Genomic DNA, 19453 nt, shown 5'->3' on the forward strand with positions numbered 1-19453 from the left:
TTCTGAACTTCGTGTACGCTTGATACCGTTCTCATACCGAATATGCGTACAGTTTACGATAGACAGCGCATCTGGTGTCTCGTGCTTCAGATACGCTACTTCAGTTAAAAACAAGCGTTTAGCATCCGAAGAATAAACATTTCCCAGCTGTTCAAAAACATTAAAACCTCACCAGTGGCATTGAAAGGGAGCATTCATCATTGTTGTTAACGACAAGCAAAACTGTCAAGGCTTTGGTGGTGGTTAAGGGCTTGATTTTGTTGCTAGGTGCCGATACGCTTCTATTTCGTGATTACTTATGCTTAACATTTATATACACTATATGATTATCTAGTTCAAACGCCCGCCCGAATCATCACCATGTCCAGAATAATAGAGCTGTTGAGTAAATTATAATACAGAAAGCGATAATTAGAAATCAAGCCCGAATTCTATAATGTAATGCTATCGAGACGCGCAACTTTATGCCAGCGGGGGCAACATTGCACCGTCTGATTTCTGCTCCAGAAATAGAAAATCTACAGTGATACGAACAATGAAGAACGGTGAGACAAACTTTCGACGACATTTAAACGAAGCATGCCTTAAGATAACATAGTTACATAGGAACACACCACATAGGAATGCGGTACATTTGAAGTGCTTTTCAACCTATCACTCGTAACGTGGTAACTGAACGTGCCAAACAAAAAAAAAAAAGATATCACAAATATATTTGTATGGAAGATATTTTATTCAAAAAAATGCCTGAAATTAGAAAACACAGTGTAATTATCGAATTAGTGTAATAAGCCATTAGAGATAAGCTGGAGGCTCAGTGCTACATGGAGAAGGGTCAACTTCACGCCGCATTTTCAGATCCCTTCATAAAATCATGCGTTAGAGAACGCCAATCTGTGATGTCTAAATATGACTGTTTAATCATACCATTAATTGATCACAAATTTTGATGAACAGAAGCGTGGAAACAAAATTATATTGAAATGAGCTTTTCGGCTATATGAAGCTAAATTAGGCTAAAAAGTGGTCCGAAGTAGCCCGCTTAACGACGCGGGCAACCGCCATGTTTGACAATTACGATATCTATATTCCTCACTTTGCGCGTCATACTCCTAGTATAAAGTCTTTTTACAAGTTTTTAATTTTTCCTACATGCTGTTCAATGTCTGTGTTCTGTAGTGATCGTAGCGTACGACTTATAAATAAATACTGTCGATATTCATAATATAATAACGGCCATACGTAAATGTCTTTTGGCGCATTGTTTCATTGACATATAGCGCTAAATAAAAACTTCGTCAACTGAACCCTACCCTCATCTGTTCTCTGAATACGAAGCAGTAGTGCTCCTCGCTTGATGGCAGCCATCAGCAGGTGAAGGCCATCGCGTATAACAACAGCATAGCTTTGGCATCATATAGACGAATCCACGTTCATTTAACATAGGAATCGTCGCCTGAATGATCATATATCGACGTCGACTGTAACAATAAGGTTCATATAGACCTATTTGTACGCAACGCTTCTACAACATCAATACATATATGTTCACAGAAATACACACTTAATTAGCCTTTATTTACTATGCGTAAAAATATGATAACGAATAAAGGTGGGCGAAGCTCTGTGCATAGAAACGTCCATCATTTGCGTAATCGAATTCTAAAAATCTGCTGATAAATACAGTGTGTGTGTGTGTGTGTGTGTGTTAACTGTGAAACTGTGTTCCAGTAAAGATAACGGACCCTCATACAGCAGTCGCATTCTCATTCACAAGGACATCTACGATACTTTATAGGATCTAAAGCTTTTTTAGAGTGTACAAAAAGTTTCAATAAATACGATGACTAAAGTGAAGAAAGCGTGATTCCGAGCAAATTTCCCATTGAAATTTGTATTTCGTACTCCGTTCGACGACGACGACGACGACAACAATAACAACAACAGCAGCAGCAGCAGCAGCAGCAACAACAACAACAATATATACCCGGCATTTCAGTCTAACGTATTCTTCAGCTATACATAATGACGCTTTTTCACAGTCGATGTTTTTGAGTGTGTATTATTAAGGCGATCATTTCATGATTTTACGCTTTGACGGGAACTTTTTGTATGTACTGTTAATTACGATTAATAAGGAAATGAGATAAGGAACTGTACAAACATAGTATAGGGTATGTAAAAAACCTAGCAAATAAACGCTCATTATATATATATATATAGGATTGCGAACGGTAAAATACGTCATAGTGTGTTAGTGCAGGTCAAATAGCTGACTGGAGAGTCTGCCGTAACAACAACTCGGTTTTTGTCTTCTCGCTGTCTTTGTCAGAATTTTGGCGGGGGGAAATAGACGGGCCGTTTTGTACGGGCAGTCGTTGCGCGACTGCCGCAAGGCAACAATTGAACTTCCACTACAGAATCGATTATAATCCGTTGTAGTAGGCTTGAGCTTCCTGGGCTCTTCGAATGGGGGATTGCCTCCGCCGTGGAAAGTGGGCTTGATCGCGATCACCGAAGAACGGCATCGCTTCAGTCAACGTCGCCTTGTCAGGATTCTGCGAAAGGCGAGAATTGCCCTGAAGAAGCCAGTTGATAACGCAACGAAGATATCTACAGATGCGGAAAAAATAGAAATGCATACAATAACTGGATTAAATGCATGCAGAAAATCGACCTGGCGAAACGTGGGCTTGGCAATGTATTTAGTGTGATATAGAATACATACACCGTCATCTAAGATTACCGATACGATGTCCGCTCATCGTTAGTAGCTGGATTGATTTTGCGATGACGGCTATTAGAATATTCTCGATGAAAGTAACAATTTATTATCTAATACTATTTGTCGTACGGACAATGGCAGGGGGAGATTCAGTGAAGATGACTGGCTAGAAAAGATTCAAACCCATAATAATCGGCTGATAAACACTAGACGAAGCTTATGTCCTGTAATAGCGTACGTTACGCTCACCGCTACATGGATTACCGTGCGAAATCAATACGAATGACTAATGAATTTATTCTATCCGTATTTACCTCTGTAAGCGTTTGCGTCTCTCCTGTACGAGCTTCGCGTCTTTGTTGCCCAAGCTTTTCTTTGGCGGGAAATCAAAAGAAGCGAAAACGCTCTGACCTCGTAATAGTGCTTTGTGCATCGAATAGAATTGAGAATATCGTCGATAGACGTTCCATTCTTCTTCGCCTATACGAATATATATCTGCACAGAAACGAAAAACATGAATGAGATTGATTAAAAGATTGCATCCTTGAGTATTGCGTACTAAGATAACAATGGTATTACTGTTGAAGAAGATTATGTTAGGTGTCGCTGTAACTGAAGGAAATTGTGTTATCTTAACTGTGCATTTTAAAATGTGCAGCAAATTGTTCTAAATTTTTCGATGCTATTTTAAAATAAAATCCAATTTTTTAGATGGGTATATCGGTATGATAGGTGTTCTCTGATCAATGATGTAAATTGATATGCCGCATTGAGCAGACCTGATAAACGTGGAACGCGTCCGATCCTTGCCCAGCGAGGAATACTGACGGAATCCAGATATTGATTGATGGTCTAAATTGTGAAACGGTATCATAATCAGATGTCACTGAGTGTGAATCCGAGGAACTGTCCTCTTCCGCGAGGGGCCCACTGCGTAACAACAGCATATACATCACTTTAGATCATTAACTTAACTAGTACGTTACAAAGCACTATAGCGTTAGCACATGAGTAGAGTCAGAGAGAGAAAGGGAGGGAGGTAGGTAGCCCTAATGCAAGTGAAAATATGGCGATTTAACGTAAGCTAACGTGACGACCCCAATAAAAAAGGAGTTAAATCCGTCATTTAATGTCATGTAACAAACACCCTCTAATGTGAACTGAAGCACGAGTCTTAGTTCTTAAGAGGCGCTTACACAACACGTGGTCACACACTATGTAAGCTACCCATTCATTGTAAACTCAGCCTGTTATATTTACCGTAAATCAGTGAGTTCGTCCCGAAGTCGTCGAATTGCTGATTCCTTAAGTGCCAGTTGTCTCTGCAACCGCTCATTGAACTCCATGAGTTCTGCGTGCATTTCTGCCACCTGTAATGAAAGCAAAAAGCATCGATAGTGTGATCAGATGATTCCTGCGTCGTACCTCTAGTTAAGCTTTTTTTTTTTTTTTTTTAATTTTTTTTTTATTTTGAGTAATTAGACCGAACCGACATTGCGAAAAAGGTACTGTTATCATCGAAACGAAAAGCTGAGAAAAACACATATTGCCTTCTGGTAAGAGGAACAACGGCTCGACACGTTACGATGCTTCATATGAGATCCTTTCACGAGGCTTTAATATTGCAGCCATTAAACTACATTATGATTTTATAGCAAATTGTCCCGGATTTAGTGGTATCGATGCGAGTACGGACACGCAGCAATCTCATACAGGCGATCGCATATAGTGAAATAGCTAAGAGTCGCTTAAGAATCGTTAATCAATAGAGTCGTCCTTCCACCTTCTCGGATGTGCACACACTTGACGGGGTACGATGCGCGAAGCATATTATAGGCACTTACGATAAAGGCGTCACTAGTCCTTTTTCCAGTAACGTCAACACGAAATTTCGTTCTAACGCACAACTGTGAAAATGTCTTTAGAAACTATTTAGGAATCGATACGTAAAGATAACAATTGTAGATCACGTAACTGCCGTAATTGATCTAACTCTAATAAGCCCTAGGGATCAGTGCTAGAGCAATGAATTCACTTGAAAACGATTCCTCAAGTAGAACATCTTTGAAAAACTGAAATGTTAAGTTCTATGGCAGCCCATAGAACACCGTACTAAGCTATAAAACAACTTACCTAATCTAACTTACACTATGTTATACATGTAACATACTTGTACCAGCTTCGCTTCATAGTTTGTAGGGTCGTCGACGGCGTAACCAAGACTATTGGTCGATGTAGTGCCGATGTTGAGAAGGCCCTCTTCGTTAGTGCTTGCCGTAATCTCAAGCGAGTGCAACTCTATAAAAAAAAAAAGTTCCAACTAAAATGACCCAGACCTCCTAGCCGATTATTGAGCATCATTTATTGAAAAACTATCATAGTGGTCATTTATTTTCTCATTTATTATAAAGTAACCGCATTATTAATGGTGAAAAATTGCCTCGTATCTCCTTAAGCCTTGCGCCAAGTTAAGAAAATGTTTTTCGTGATAAATCATGTTTCGAAAATAAAAGCAAGGTTTACTTCGTATTGTGCTTAATCAACCGTTCCTATAACGAAGCTCAACTATATACTTGCAATATAACACCAGCTGTTACCGCTTCATTGTTCGTAAACCTTTTGTCTACCGTTGCATAAATAGGAAACAATTGTTAACCTAATGGTTGAGGCACGATTGAACCTAAATCCATCAAACTAACATCTCTTATTTTAGCACCGGTCCAATGATTCTAAAACAGCTTTGAAAATTTATAGCTTGCCATGGTCAAAAACGAGCAAAGAAGCGAGAATGATAACGAGAGAAGGGAATAGTTGCATCAGCGTCAAAGATATCAATATCCCACCATCAAATTAATAGAATTAGTAATTGTAGCAATCTTCAAATCATCTTTTAAATGCGTCAGTGTCACAACCAACGATACTTTTAGAATGATTTATTTACGTCAGTACGAGTATACGTGTCAGCATCGAGTTATACCATCGAGTGAGCCCTTAGAGACATTTATGGTTGCTATTCGATTAATAGCAGAAAATTGGAAGAAGGCAGTCCTAAACAACATCAACACTGGACAATGAGCGGTGTTAGAACGAGAGCTCTGCAAATTGGCGGAAACGCTTTATTGATAGGCTTGAAAATCGACTAACTCTAAGCTATAAATTCACCATAACTCGATTGTGCTTACTAGCGAACAGTATATAAATGGAAAAACCTTCAATCGACTACTAATCATCGTTCTCACCACTGGCGGTTCGGTTGTCCTTTCCGTTAGCTTTAAGCATCTGCACAGCATGGACGTATTTCCGCAGTTGGCCTTTTACCTGCGTTCATCGTCATCCAAAAGAATACAATTGTATATGTATGGCGGCCTAGTAGTTCCGGTTTGAATTTTCTGCCCATAAGTCGAGCAAGATTTTCCACAATACGGCTTTTACATTACGAACCCAACTAGTACTTAGACAGAAGGGCACACTTAGTTTGTATATACCTGTTCCATCTCGCGTAGCATCTGGCCCTGTCGAGTTTCGGCCTTCAGCAATTTCTCTTCAGCTCTTCGAGTGCGCTCTCGTTCACTAGCCAGCCGCTCACGATAAGACTCCAAGTCACACTCGAGCTGTTTTCGACGCTCGACCATCGCTTCGAGCGCCTCACGAAGCTCACCTGTAGCGGTCATAAAATACTATATGATACACTTACTATACGTGTAATTTATGCGTGCGTTACTTACGTGTAATTAAGAACGTATAACATGATTCCTTTTTCTTTTTGTACACACTTTTTATAACAATTTTGCAACATCGCGCTTCGTGCTCGTTGCTGTGACATCTGTCAGTCTAATTTATTATCAGTCAGTTATTTGACATCTGTCAGTCTAAGCTTATGCTGAGGCTCGAAAGAGACTTGTGTGTATTTTTGACATATGATCGAGATATTTTTTTATATAATAATACGTACTCATTTTTGTTCAGTCTGTATATTTTCATTCTATACATTTGGTTAGTTAACTACTATAATTCAATACTCGCGATATAAAATAGTCCTTTTAATTACCTTCCGACAGTGACGTGCTCTTGCTGGAGTACGCGCAGGCTCTTTCGCTCCGTCCGCTCGTTGTACTCAGTGTATCCTCTCCAATGGTATCCTCGCTTTTTACCGGTATTAGGTCACCATACGAAAGACCAACCGAATCGGTGATGGGCGTCAAACCCGTCTTTAACTGAGGAGACTTTCCCAAAGCCTACAAGGAAGTTGCACAGCATGCAAACATATTTCAAAGGTAGTATTTTCATTTATTTGATATTCGTTTCGCTTAATATATTAATAAGCATATCTACTTAGTTACGTTAGAATCTCATGCAAAGCCGACGAATTACAAAGATGTGAAAACCGTATCGTATATCCAGAGGCCACGGTTCACTCGCAAGGGAAGCGTTGAGAACTATGCGATGCTTCAACATACCTGAAAATAGCTGTCCTCAATACCACTGAGGTTCTCCGCTATGGGACTGGCTACACTCGACGGTGGGCTGCTTTTAATCTCTGAGGGACTTCCACCGGCAGGCTCAAGGCTTGTCGTTGGGTTATAATGAGTGGACCGCTTTTTTTTTTTCTTAATATGACCTTCACGAGCGTCCGGCGCCATGACCGGCGCAGGCGCCTCAAAGCCTGCAAGGGTCATTCGCAATGGCTTGCGTCAATCCATGTTTAACATTCTTATCAGACGGATAGAGAGAGCGAATCTCGTGCTCGTGCACACTGTATAAGACAGCATAAATACAGCAATGAACTGACAGACAACGATGTGTTTTATCTAGCATCTTGCCTTCCATGAAGACTATTTGTCTAGATGTTTACTATAGCAAAATACAAATACCATCTTCAAAAGCTGAGCCGACTTCTGCAGCGGGGCTGACGGGTTCCTCCGGATCGAGTCGGGAACTATCGACGTTTAGTGCAAACAAAATACTTTTCATGCCCTGTGACATCGTTTCAAAGACTGCGCACAATTCCTCATCCCTGCGACGGACAAAACGGGGCCGATTTCAAACAACAACGCCACTTCATTAAATACGCAAGTAGAAACAGGTGCTTGCGGCTACCCACAAATTTTCTATAGGTACAATGGGTACAATGTTTACGTACATTGAGTGTGGCCAACAAAACTGAGATAGATACACGCTAGGACATTGGGCTACATATGCAAAGATCATCCGGTGCATAGTCGCTGGAGGCCCGTGAGCCAGGCTGGTGTTTTTCATTTATTATTCATAGATCAGATCATTGGCTACAACACAAAACAAATTGGCCCCTCGGTTCAGAGCGACATAAAAAAAGAGTTCAACAACACCAATCTTTCACTTACCGTAGAAAGGCCCAGCTCTCGTAGAACTTTTCTAAGCGAGCTCTTTCCTGAGAACCGAACAACTTCTTGCAATACTTCTCTAGGGAGTGCTCATTTAAAGCGCATCGAATCCACGCCCGAGCTCTGCCAGCATCGGTTCTTACGTTTTTCAACAGCTGGAACCTACACGGGGTCATGGCAAACAAACAAAAGCAATCCCGCCCGCGCCCAAAGATATCGAGAACAACATCAGTTGGTAACACGCATCGTTTAAGCTCGTGGCAAAGCTAAGCCCGCTTCGCACGCCCGACTTCGATCGATTTTTCGATCGAATCTACTTCGGTACCCGTCTACTATTCTCGTCCACTATAATTTTTCAAATATAAAATTGCAACATAGCAATGAAATAGATAATAGAAATATATTCAGTGAAAACGATAAGGTCTCGTGGCAATTTGAAAATAAATTTTGCCGTAAAAAGTAACGGGTATAGTTAAAGTGTCTATAAAAATGAATTCGTTGCAGTGCAACAGAATGTCTAGATTCTACAAAACTATACGAAGATTTCTTGAAAATACGCAAATAGGTCTCCGTCCAGTCACACAAATGCTGGGTCATAAAGATTACAAAATAAAAAAAACAAGACTAAAGTGTGTGCCTTGAACTCTTATTCTGCGCTTTGTGTTAAGCGAGACTATTTTGAGATATACATAATCTGGTTAAATCACCATATATTAATAACATTGTTTATCTAATATGAAATCATATATACGAGTCGTCGAAACCTTACATGTTTATTTTTATTTAAATTTAGTTATATAACAGAATAGAACGTTAGGCCAGTGAAACTTGAGTGTGAATTCGATCAGAAGTTTAGAAATTCTACATTAAAACCTACAGCTCTATTTTAGGCAGATATGGCGTACCTTTCGAGTTCATGTTTACTAAGGAAGTTCCATATAAATGCAAAGAGATCACTCGAGCCTCGGACATCATTTTGAGTTAGCAGACCACGCACCTGAAAGCGGAAAATACAATACCAATTACACTGAGCTAATTGTATGTAAACAGAACACTAATTGATGTCCTTATGGTAAATTTTAGTCAGTTTTTTTTTCTTTAGGAGTAATACATTCATTGTGTGGCTAGACTGAGTGAGCGCTAATACTTCTCATTTAAAGTACACTGCCTTAACATTAATCCACAGCAGAATTTACTGCTTTGCTTTTTTCACATTGCATCGTATTCGATCTCATAGGAGGAGAACCTCGTTTAAGATTATTATCGATGCACTTATTATTATTATTATTATCGATCGATCGTAAAATGTAACGAAACACAAAAAAACTTTGCGCCTACCATATTCGCAAGAGACGGCTGTAAAGCATTATGTTGATGTTGTGGTCGTATACCATGTCTGAAAGCGCGCTCGACTGAGGTACATAGAGCTGCTACCCGAGCGTCTTGTTCCGTTGCCAACTCCTGACCCGATCCGAACCGTATCTGACACTGTCGAGATATTTGTAAATTACATCAACTAGTCCAACTATTTTCTATTTGCTTGCAGCACTTAAAGGCATAGAGCTTTACGAGCACATGAAATTCTAGTCGTTTTTATTCAAGCGGAAATTCGATCAGCTACAATATGCTGCTTATCAAATAGCTAGAATGTTACCGCGCTGATGGTCAGAAGTTAGAACACCTATTAGTGTCAGCTATAGAAAATATTGACTAAGTATAAGTACAAAAAGTTTGCGACAGCCTAATTGCCGGAACAGGAAGTAACATCAGTTGACCATGCTCGCATCGAGCTGGATGAAATCAATATTAGCCTAGGCAAACCAACATATAAAAAGTATCTCCATATTTCGAAAGAAAACAATAACCTCTGCGGGATCACCGAAGGATTTATTTGTGGTAGAGCAGCTTACGTTGGTAAACGAAATCTTAATATCGTACGCTCACCTCTTTGAGAGCTTCAAGAAGGCTGACCTGTATGGACCTCCGTTCACGTTCGTGCTCGTTCATCGTAATCGGATTATCCCCTGACTAGGTCAAAAAAAGACCTTGCCTCGTGTCAATATCTGTTTTCAAAACTTACAGTTCATCAATTTCTGCTACCGCGAATACTCGTAGAGCTGCAAATTTCTCACGATATTAAAAGAAATTACTATTTTTAGCTATAGAGATTGGGCGAATTCTCGCAGAAAATATGGGTCAAGTGATATATTATATGTATAAGCTATTATTATATGTATCCACATAATGTACTTTGATTTAAAAGCTTTCTTTCGCAACTGGACGAAAGCACTTTTTTTTTTAACTATGTAAACAATTAAATGAACCAATTCCTGACATACGCATACTAGAGATAACAAGGACGGTACCACATTGATTTTGCCGTCCAAGAGGGAATCCCATCAAATGCTCTCTATTAAGGTGTTGCTGACAAAACATTTAAAAAAAGGTTTACTGAAAGCGAAATGGACGAGGCGAGTGCCGTTTACGGTTATCCCGAATATGACGATTGAAAAAGACCGCAAACAAAGAAGTCTCATGAATCGCTCGAAGTAGAATACTCGTTAGAAAAACTTAACCAGCAGAGGCATTATCAAGAGCCTCGAACTAACATATCAGAGAAAACCAAAGTACGTTAGCAAAATGCTTATCAGAATAGATCTTTATTTAACAACTATTCAATACAAAACATAATTGTATAAAAATACGCTACGGCTAATCAAATGGGTTAGTGTATCGCATTCAACCTAGTCACGCTTTGAACTAATTGAAGCCTATGAAATACTTCAGATATGATAACGCACCTGAGTTCTGGTTGTCTATCGATAACGTAGTATTCCGCGATAATAGCGACTTATTACGGAAACAGCAAAATGGTTGATCGTCATTTGTATATCTATAGAGGATAAAGAGCCAATTATACGGAATAGAGACAGCCGGAAAATTGTCGTATTAATATTTCGTAGTTGCTCCTCAGCAAAACGAACTAGACAGTTCCACACGAGAACAGTAGTGGTCTTTGCTGTTTTCGCATTTCAGGTTAAAGAGAGTAGCTTCTATTCAAAAGATACTATGAAATAAAACCGCGAGGCCAATAGTAAATCACAGATCAGTGCAATCGCAATAGGTGTTTATGTTGGTTGCAGCCAGGCACATCCTCTGCTTCCTTCTGGCAAAACATCTACATTAGGGCCATATTACATAGTGACTAACTCATGCACTGACCCGTGATGATGATGATGAACGTGATCCATATGCCGATCGACCCCTAATTAATGTCTAAGCACTCTACGTTTGGCTCCATTCTGATACAGCCTTACATCTCCTAACCAGTTGGGCCTTGCCTGTTAGGATATCAGATTGTTACCGTCGTATGGCTTTTAATGTTCCGACAGAGCTAGTTTGCTAGCAAAGTTAGAGTCAGACGACGGACCGATTTGGTAGGATCTGTCGAAACTCGTGGCAGCTTACACCCTGCATAGCTGCGTCATAGGAAACTTGAATCGGCCCCCGTATCAGTGGTCATGGCTACGGCAGAACGAGTTAGAAAGAGCCAACATTGGAGCGTTGCCTGTCATGATACCTGCCAGCATCCGAGCACTGATCCGCTAATAGAGTACCATTAACAATGATGCTGGAGAGGCAGATGTGCTTATTCCAACGCACTTTCAAAAATGAAAAGACGAGCTTAGTAGAAAAAACTTGCACAGAAACTGAACGCAAAAACTGCAAGATACACCTTATTGGATTGTTTGGTATGTGACTTTGAATCGGATGAAATTCGTCCTGGCGACAGGCGTAGTGAAGTTAAACTATAATCTACCTATACAACGATAGGTTGCTTTTGCAGTTCACACGAAATGACTAGTTCCAGCTCCAGCAACCCGATAGGACAGCTAAGTATTTCAGGTTTGACCTATACAACAAGGATCGTGTGGTATTATCAAAAAGTCATTCCTGTCAACATTATCCAGTTAATGAATTGAGCTTCGACGGATTCCAGGGGGATATATGGCCAGTCTGATATATGGCTTAGAGAGCCAAAGTTCTAGGTTAAAAACAGCAATCGGATCATTCCATAATGCTACATACAACAAATAGTACATAGTAATACAAAAGTACTGCAGTGACTCGTACCGATAATCCTACAGTAGACCCCATAATGTTCAAAGAGGGGAGATGTGTTACGATTTGTATCAATGCAAATACATAAAATCGAACACACGTAAAATGTTATAAATAGCTATTTTGACTAGAACATGAAACGATGCCGGAACAAAGTTGATCTAACGAGTGCTAGTGGGAAGCTCAATTCGTTCCGGTGTCAGCACTACAAAACTAATTTTACTTTTTGCCTTCAATTTACAACCTAAATTGAATGCTATGTACGCTGTCTAGACAGAAAGAATTCATCACGAAGACACCCCGAAGGATATCGTGGCATTCAGTCGTTTATAGAATAGACATGTTCGTGAATTTGCTTGCACTTGAGGTACAGTAACATATCAATTTGTGACTTCTAATCTAGCTGAAAACCTACTGAAACAATAGAACAAATCGTGGGCTTCCGAGCAAGTCGTACCATCTTCACGCATTTCATCCTTCTTAACAAAAAAAAGAGGCCTATTATCCGCCGACTTCCTGTATGATTATTTCCGCTGAAAATGATTCACTGGTTGGGTTACAGCTTTAGCCAGCGATGAAACATACTAGACACTGGTTTATGAGCATTTGCGAACTACTAGTTCATGCAGTAAATTCAAAGTAACTACTTCATATTGTCATGAAAAGTGGAGTCATACTGTGATAGGCATCACATAAGGAATAAAGAGCGTAATGATTATTCAAGCGTTAGACGCGCCTACGGTGATATACTGATTGGGAACTTTAGCTGTGCCCCATAGCCAAAACCGTTGTATTAAATGATTTCAGGCAATTAGCACGTTTTCGATAAGATTTCAGTGAAATATTTTCTCAACTGGAAACCCCGTCGTTAATCTCTAAAAATTTGGTTCTACAAAACACCAAATAGAGTCCCATGGAAACCAGAGCGCGCCCCACTGCGATAGACATCCAGTGACAAGATCCGCGCTTTTCAATCGCTCAAATCCCATGGATGGCAGTCGGAGTTTAGGGTGAGTGTCTAACACTCGGCACTACTGCACGATATCCAACACTTACTATTATATCTACTGCAAGCGTACTTGTATTACTGTAAACACGTTGGTGCAAACCATCTCTCAATGCCCTGTCAGCGTGCTCGTACTATCTACAGTCGTATGAGGTAATACGCTAAGAGAGGGCAAAAGGACCACCTACAGGGATTAACGGTAGGCGAACATAGTCTAATCATAATTTTAGTAACAATTTTATTACCTAGACACCATATAGTCTAATTGAGAAAAATTAGGAGTCCATCATCAGCTAAGCTCCATGAATCTTCGCCTTCAGAGCACGATGAATGATGACACAGACGATGAGCAAATAAAAAATCGCTCAAAGCATTACAACGATGCCCGTGTAGGATTTCTGCACAAGTACCGTCAACCGATAGCGAGAAAAATAACACCAAAGTGATTATTTGCAGCGAATCAACCAAAAAGGTTTTGCTATCTCCACGTTATGTCCTATTCCGAATAGTTACGGTCTGCATTTGGACCTCGGCTTGCAATACCTGCAATCGCGTGAACTGAAGTTGCAAACTTCATCGCGTGCTATTTTTGGCTGCTGGACACGCCTTGAAACAGCACAACTTCACTATTGTACATACCTCAAAACAGGTTTCAAACTAAGAACAAATCGGATAATTTTTCGATGAAATAAATGTGAATACCCGATGGCAAACCTAAGGAATACTATAGAACATCGCAAGATCGGGTGCAAATCGTATGTCTGCATTCTTTTTCTCGCTGTTCGGATACAATGCATATTAGTCAGATGATATTAAGTATGAGCGCTTCTTAATATGAAGTTTACAGATAAGTAACTTAATTATCCTAGATGAAACAAAATATTGTATAGTATTTGGCCAAAGATTACTTTATCGAGCCTAGTGAATAATTTGACGACAGCCGAAGGTATTCTACCTAATTTTCAGGTCTATTTACTCCTATTTTAGAATTTGATCTCATATCCTATCGCTGCAAGTCATTGAAAATTCACATCTTGCTGATTAGAAATATTGTCAAATATCTATAAAAAAGGTTTCATGAGGTCTGAAGTAATATATTATTGACAGTTGTCGACGTCTGATCTGCATAGCCTTAGAAGTTTATAACTTTCTGTAAAAAAAAAGTCCTTGTAAACAGATAATTTCAATGTGTCTATGTTATCCGGCCCTGCCGTATTCTTGTGCTATATCGTTATGACAATACGTTAGCCATGTGACAATTATACATTTCAATGGCTACTCTAATGGATGGAACGAATCTTCTGCTAACATCATGCATCCCAGGATTCTACAAAAGTCGTTCCGTGTAGCACGACAATCATGTCAAAACAATTAGTGCTTGCAATAGCAGCGTATACCTCATTAACGTGGCCTTAGTTGCAAGCGACTAATGGCTTTTGCAGAGGCCAAAAAGAGCACAGTGGCACGATGCAGTCGTACTTAACACGATAAACAATTGCCCAAACAATATAAACAAGATAGTATTCCATAGAGAAAACAGTTCGAACAAAAAGTGGACCGTGAGTATAGAAAATATAGTTGTTTCTATTACAATATACACGAATATGCTCAAAATAACACTTGCTGGTTTGAGTAAAATCGTAATATTACCTAAAAACTTTGAGCATTGATGATTTGTAAACATCAACCATAATGTCTAGCAATAAGCTTTGTACTTATTCGATCAAACGAAAATATTGTATACAAATTGTGTATCTATTTCCGTGTTAATAAAAAATAATATTAGCTTGCCACAAAAATTCTTATCTGGCAAGTGTCATCTACACTTTGCTATACATCATTACCACGAAACGACGATTGTCTAAATAGCGAACTTCGTCACCTGTCAATTAGTTATCTTCATTCGTTACGAAATAAGCAGGATTACATGAATGTAACCTAACGGATGCTGTTTTGCCAGGGGTTGTTCGCTATCAGACAGAGCTTAACCACGATTTTAACTGGCAAATTTCGCCTATTTACGTGTACTCCTTAAAATCCATGGACGGCTCGTTCAGGCTAATACCACATTGTCTCTATGAAGCCGTTTCCACGGTCCAGTTCACTTAACTATCGACTACGACACCACCGCGATAACAATCTAAAGCCGTGGGACTTGATTTCTGTACAACATAGGGAAGGAGGAAAATCCACCTTTGGCAACTTGCTATAGGAAACACCGTTGACAAATTATCCGAGGTTTTATTTTTTACGATTTACGAGATCGTCTAAATTATAATTAGAAGATTGCATAGTCCGTAATTAAACCGTTCATCTTTCTGCAGGGTTTCCTACCAAAGAAAATGCGGGACAGTTTTGAATCAGAGACAGGGAAGGCCTGGCAATGAATGGTAAACATTGAGTACTTCCGTAGGGGTATGATTTCGTTAATACAGTAGATACCCACCAGTCTAAGGAACGTGCAATCGACAGGTAGCACTGCAAGGAGGAGTTATAAAATATAAAAAGGTGTCCTTACGGAAATCATTTCAACCCAACGACGTATTGTATTTGTATATTATTATGCGCAATATATTTAGAAGTGCCTCCTTTGCTTCTACGAAGATTTACCGTTAAAGGCAGCTTTTGTTCCCATCTGTAAACTTAATCAATTGGGTAATGCGAAGTTAATTCGTTTGCTACTCCTATCGCACCAACGTAATTACGCTAACGTAGTTCTTCGACAGCTCTCTGCTCCAACAGTTGCGGCAAGAGAAACAATCGAGTCTGCTTGACTATTGAGCAAAATATGTTATTTTGTCAATATCCCATTGACAATAAACGTTCATTACATAGAGTCTATTCATACAGACTTTATTTAAGAGTGAGGGAGAGACTAGAACTACTTCAGCGCGCTTTCGGTATTCGCGCAATTTGAGTACGTAATCAACAATGCAGACAACGTTCTGTTCACGCCATCAAGTGATGCTTGTGTTTTTTTTTCACTAAGAAGGATGCGAGCCGCTACTGGCTGTCTGATGTGAAGTCTGGCTATTCAGTCGATGGGAACAGGGTTCAACAGAATGTAGGTCGTAAGGTATTTGCGTGTGACTAATAGGATACCATAGGTAAACATTGATGAAGTTCTTTCCATATATATATATTTATAGAGTTTACGATGAGAATGATCATTTTTTACTTACAGATGTGTTGCATACAAGAGATGCTGAATATATGTAGTAAGTAAATTCTACAATATGTCCGTTTTGCGCTACATAGCATGTAGTATGTTTTAGCAATTAAGTGACTGGTCAACGTTGGCAAATGTAAAACATCAATCGAAAAAATTAACAAGATATCCTTTATTTTCAAAGTGTCTAAGAGCACAATACAATTCAAAATGACGAGAATACACAGAGCCAAAAGGACTCGATAAAAAGTCCTTCTCAGAAATCAACGACCGTTCTAGCGTCCAACGCTTCTTACAAAGAACTCACTCATCTAACATCGATTGATCTGAAACTAATCGGGTTAGGTAATTCGGAGCAATGAAAAATACTGCAAATGATAAATTAGCTCTTCCCCCTGGATCGATTCAAGCTTCAACCAACTCGATCGATCCCCGTCGTTTTTGTAGTCTGAGTTGACTGGACCGACCTTAGATAACAACGATTCAACTAGAACGGCCTCGGTTTTCGGCCTTGAGTCAGGCCTGATGCGTAATCTCGATTTCCAACTCATTAGGATACACTGGATATTGACTGTTGTCTAATAGAAGAACTTGAGGCAGGTTGGCCTTCGACCCACAACAAGTTTCGACGTAAGTCGAAACCGTAAACGGACCTTACCGTTGACCAAGCACACATCATCCCTATAAGATTGATGACCCATTATCCTTCAAGCATCGCCAGCAGCACCTTCACTGTCGGCTTCTACCATCTAACCCACAGTCGACGCATTATTTTTAGCTTGTCATCCAATATTTTTCCCAGCAGTTCCAGCACTGCGTCCCTTACCCTGCAATCGCAATTGATGAGCGCGTCGAATCCTGCCTGCAGATCACCACAGACGACTGTCACAAAAATTCACGATACTTTGACTCACTGCGATAACTACACAATCAGTCCTCAGTGTAAACTAACACTAATCCACAGTGGATTGCTCCCTGGCACTCATTGCGTTCTCCAAGCCTATCTTATAATCATCTAGATTCGGGACTCAAATAAGGTTTACCCATTGCAAGCGTTCCGAAACCGTTACATGACCGTTTTCACTAAGGATATGAAATGTCCCCGATCGTTTGTTATATCTCTGACGCTTGAATATTGTGTATTCGCCTCGTGTTTCACTTTGACACCGTAGTCCAGACACTGTTGATTTACAAAGGTCTAAGCAGAAAAAAGGAGATATTAGATCTTTTTCTCGTTCTACATAGAGATACAGTTGTGTAATACGCACTGGTCACGTAGCGCGCAATACCAAATACCGTTACTAGCGTCTTAGAACAACTTATAGCAAGTACATCAATGCTGTTCTCCTCAGAGAAACCACACCGTTTACTTGTCGAGCGGATCAGGAGGCGGTTGTGTTAGGAAGAACGTATGCTTGCCAAGAGAACGATCACCCGTTCGGTAGAGCTCGTCTACTTTGAGCAGTTAGAAAGGCAGTAACTTGGCTAGACGCTACAGGTGCTGTCAAGAGGAGACACACAATATCCGGGCCACTCAAAGAATGGATCAGGCTCCAAGTTATTCATACGCGAGGCGTACGCTAATGTGGAAGAGAACTGTCAAGTTCTCAGATATGTTGTAATTAGTCATAAGCCATCGCTAGGCTTTAAAGTAGACCGCTAAATCATCAATTCACAAAGGCACACCGAACTGTGTTTAGCTGATAGCCTCGACATTAAACTGGCAATTAGCAGTTTGAAATGTGGATATGGCCACATGCAGAGTCTCCAGTTTGTTTCAAAACACAAAGAAGCTACTGCTCCGCGTCGAATTAACGACGACATTAACAGTACGCAGAATATCGCCTCCGACAGCTGGTGATCTCCGATCATGTCCTTTTCGCTGAATTGCCAATTCCTCCAGCCCCGCACTCTCTTATTTACTTATTTAAATTATCCTTTCACAGGACAGTTGGAACTTTCACTCCGTCGGATCGTTAAAAATTCCCAGGGTCGAAATGTTAACTGATCCATAACTGCCACTTTGATGTAAGGATTCTCTTCTGCTGCTATCTGTTGGATTTGGGAGAGGCACGAACAAGCTGAAATAAGCGAGCACAGTAAACCCACTATTTGAGGCCACCGGTAACTGTGTCGACGTGAGAGATACAGGTTGTAATGCATCTACGAAAACGTCGGTCCGCAGGCAGCAACCCCCATCACTCACAGTATCAGAGAATGCCACTGCAGACGACGCTATAGCGCCTCGGTCGCACAATCATTGCAACAGTATTAGCGACAATATCACTAGTATTAACAATGATGTATACAAGAGAAGGAGAAGTTGATCAAACGCATGCGTTCGCGGCTGGCGCATCATAGGTTGACTAATATACCAATGTTAGTCACATATATGTGGTAAGCTGCCTCCTGTTTATCGGGCTATGCAAAGAAGACCGCGACAGAAGGTAGAACTCGACAGACAAATACGCAAGAGCAACTACACGTCTCTCAGCAGACCAGCTCAGTTCGTGTCCTGGCATAACAAAGGACCCTTTCCACGTGCGGTGATAAGCTCTTACGAGGACAGCTGCTTTGCAAGTCGGTATATATCAACAATACATGATGCCTCTTGCGTATTATTCGCAGCTACCCTCAGTTTCCCTTGCCTCTCTGTTATTCTTTTTTTGTGATTGCACGAAGCAACAAGCCTGCGGGTAGAAAATCAGCTGGGACGCACGCGCAATTTTCAACCTCCGTCAAACGAAAGAGCCACAGCGAATGGGTATTTTAAATTTTGGTTTTGGTCTATCATGGCTGATTTCGTATACACAGTGTATCTTTGAAAAACGTTTGTTGAAGACGAAAGCAGTCGAAATGATTGGGGCTTTGGGTATTGGAATTTAGCTTTAATCTTTCGGTGATCCGCAGCTCTGAAAGCATTCCCAAAAACAGTTGTACTTAACAGGTAAATCAAGCATTATTTCAGCTTTTATTTATAAGTGTAACTAATCGGGGACACGAAAAAGTCAAATAAGGCTAAAAATGTTGCCCTTTGCATCGTAATGCACTAACATAGGCTCGTTGGGTA

The 19453-nt window shown here is 40.2% G+C and overlaps 1 protein-coding gene across 4 annotated transcripts; it reads right to left on the reverse strand.

The window, feature by feature from the left end:
• Nucleotides 1–710: 710 nt before the first annotated feature.
• On the reverse strand, nt 711–18945 carry LOC111244369 (sorting nexin-29-like). 4 transcript variants are annotated; one of them, XM_086981625.1, is made up of 16 exons: nt 17210–18940; nt 10888–10979; nt 10031–10203; nt 9425–9574; nt 8992–9083; nt 8087–8248; nt 7598–7740; nt 7184–7389; nt 6775–6961; nt 6212–6384; nt 5966–6044; nt 4897–5024; nt 3987–4096; nt 3506–3656; nt 3040–3221; nt 711–2613 (listed from the first exon to the last, which is right to left on the reverse strand). In XM_086981625.1, exons 3-16 carry the CDS (start codon nt 10091–10093, stop codon nt 2427–2429), a joined length of 2013 nt encoding a protein of 670 aa, XP_086837751.1. In that variant the 5' UTR covers nt 10094–10203; nt 10888–10979; nt 17210–18940; the 3' UTR covers nt 711–2426. The 4 variants fall into 4 exon arrangements, with proteins under 4 accessions (XP_086837751.1, XP_022647136.1, XP_086837752.1 ...); XM_022791401.2 differs by lacking the exon at nt 17210–18940 and adding an exon at nt 11309–17199; XM_086981626.1 differs by lacking the exon at nt 10888–10979 and having other exon boundaries at nt 4903–5024; nt 17210–18945.
• Between the last annotated feature and the right edge of the window lie 508 nt (nt 18946–19453).

Source organism: Varroa destructor, unplaced genomic scaffold (assembly GCF_002443255.2).
Source record: "Varroa destructor unplaced genomic scaffold, Vdes_3.0 BEIS01000002.1, whole genome shotgun sequence".
NCBI lineage: Eukaryota > Metazoa > Arthropoda > Arachnida > Mesostigmata > Varroidae > Varroa > Varroa destructor.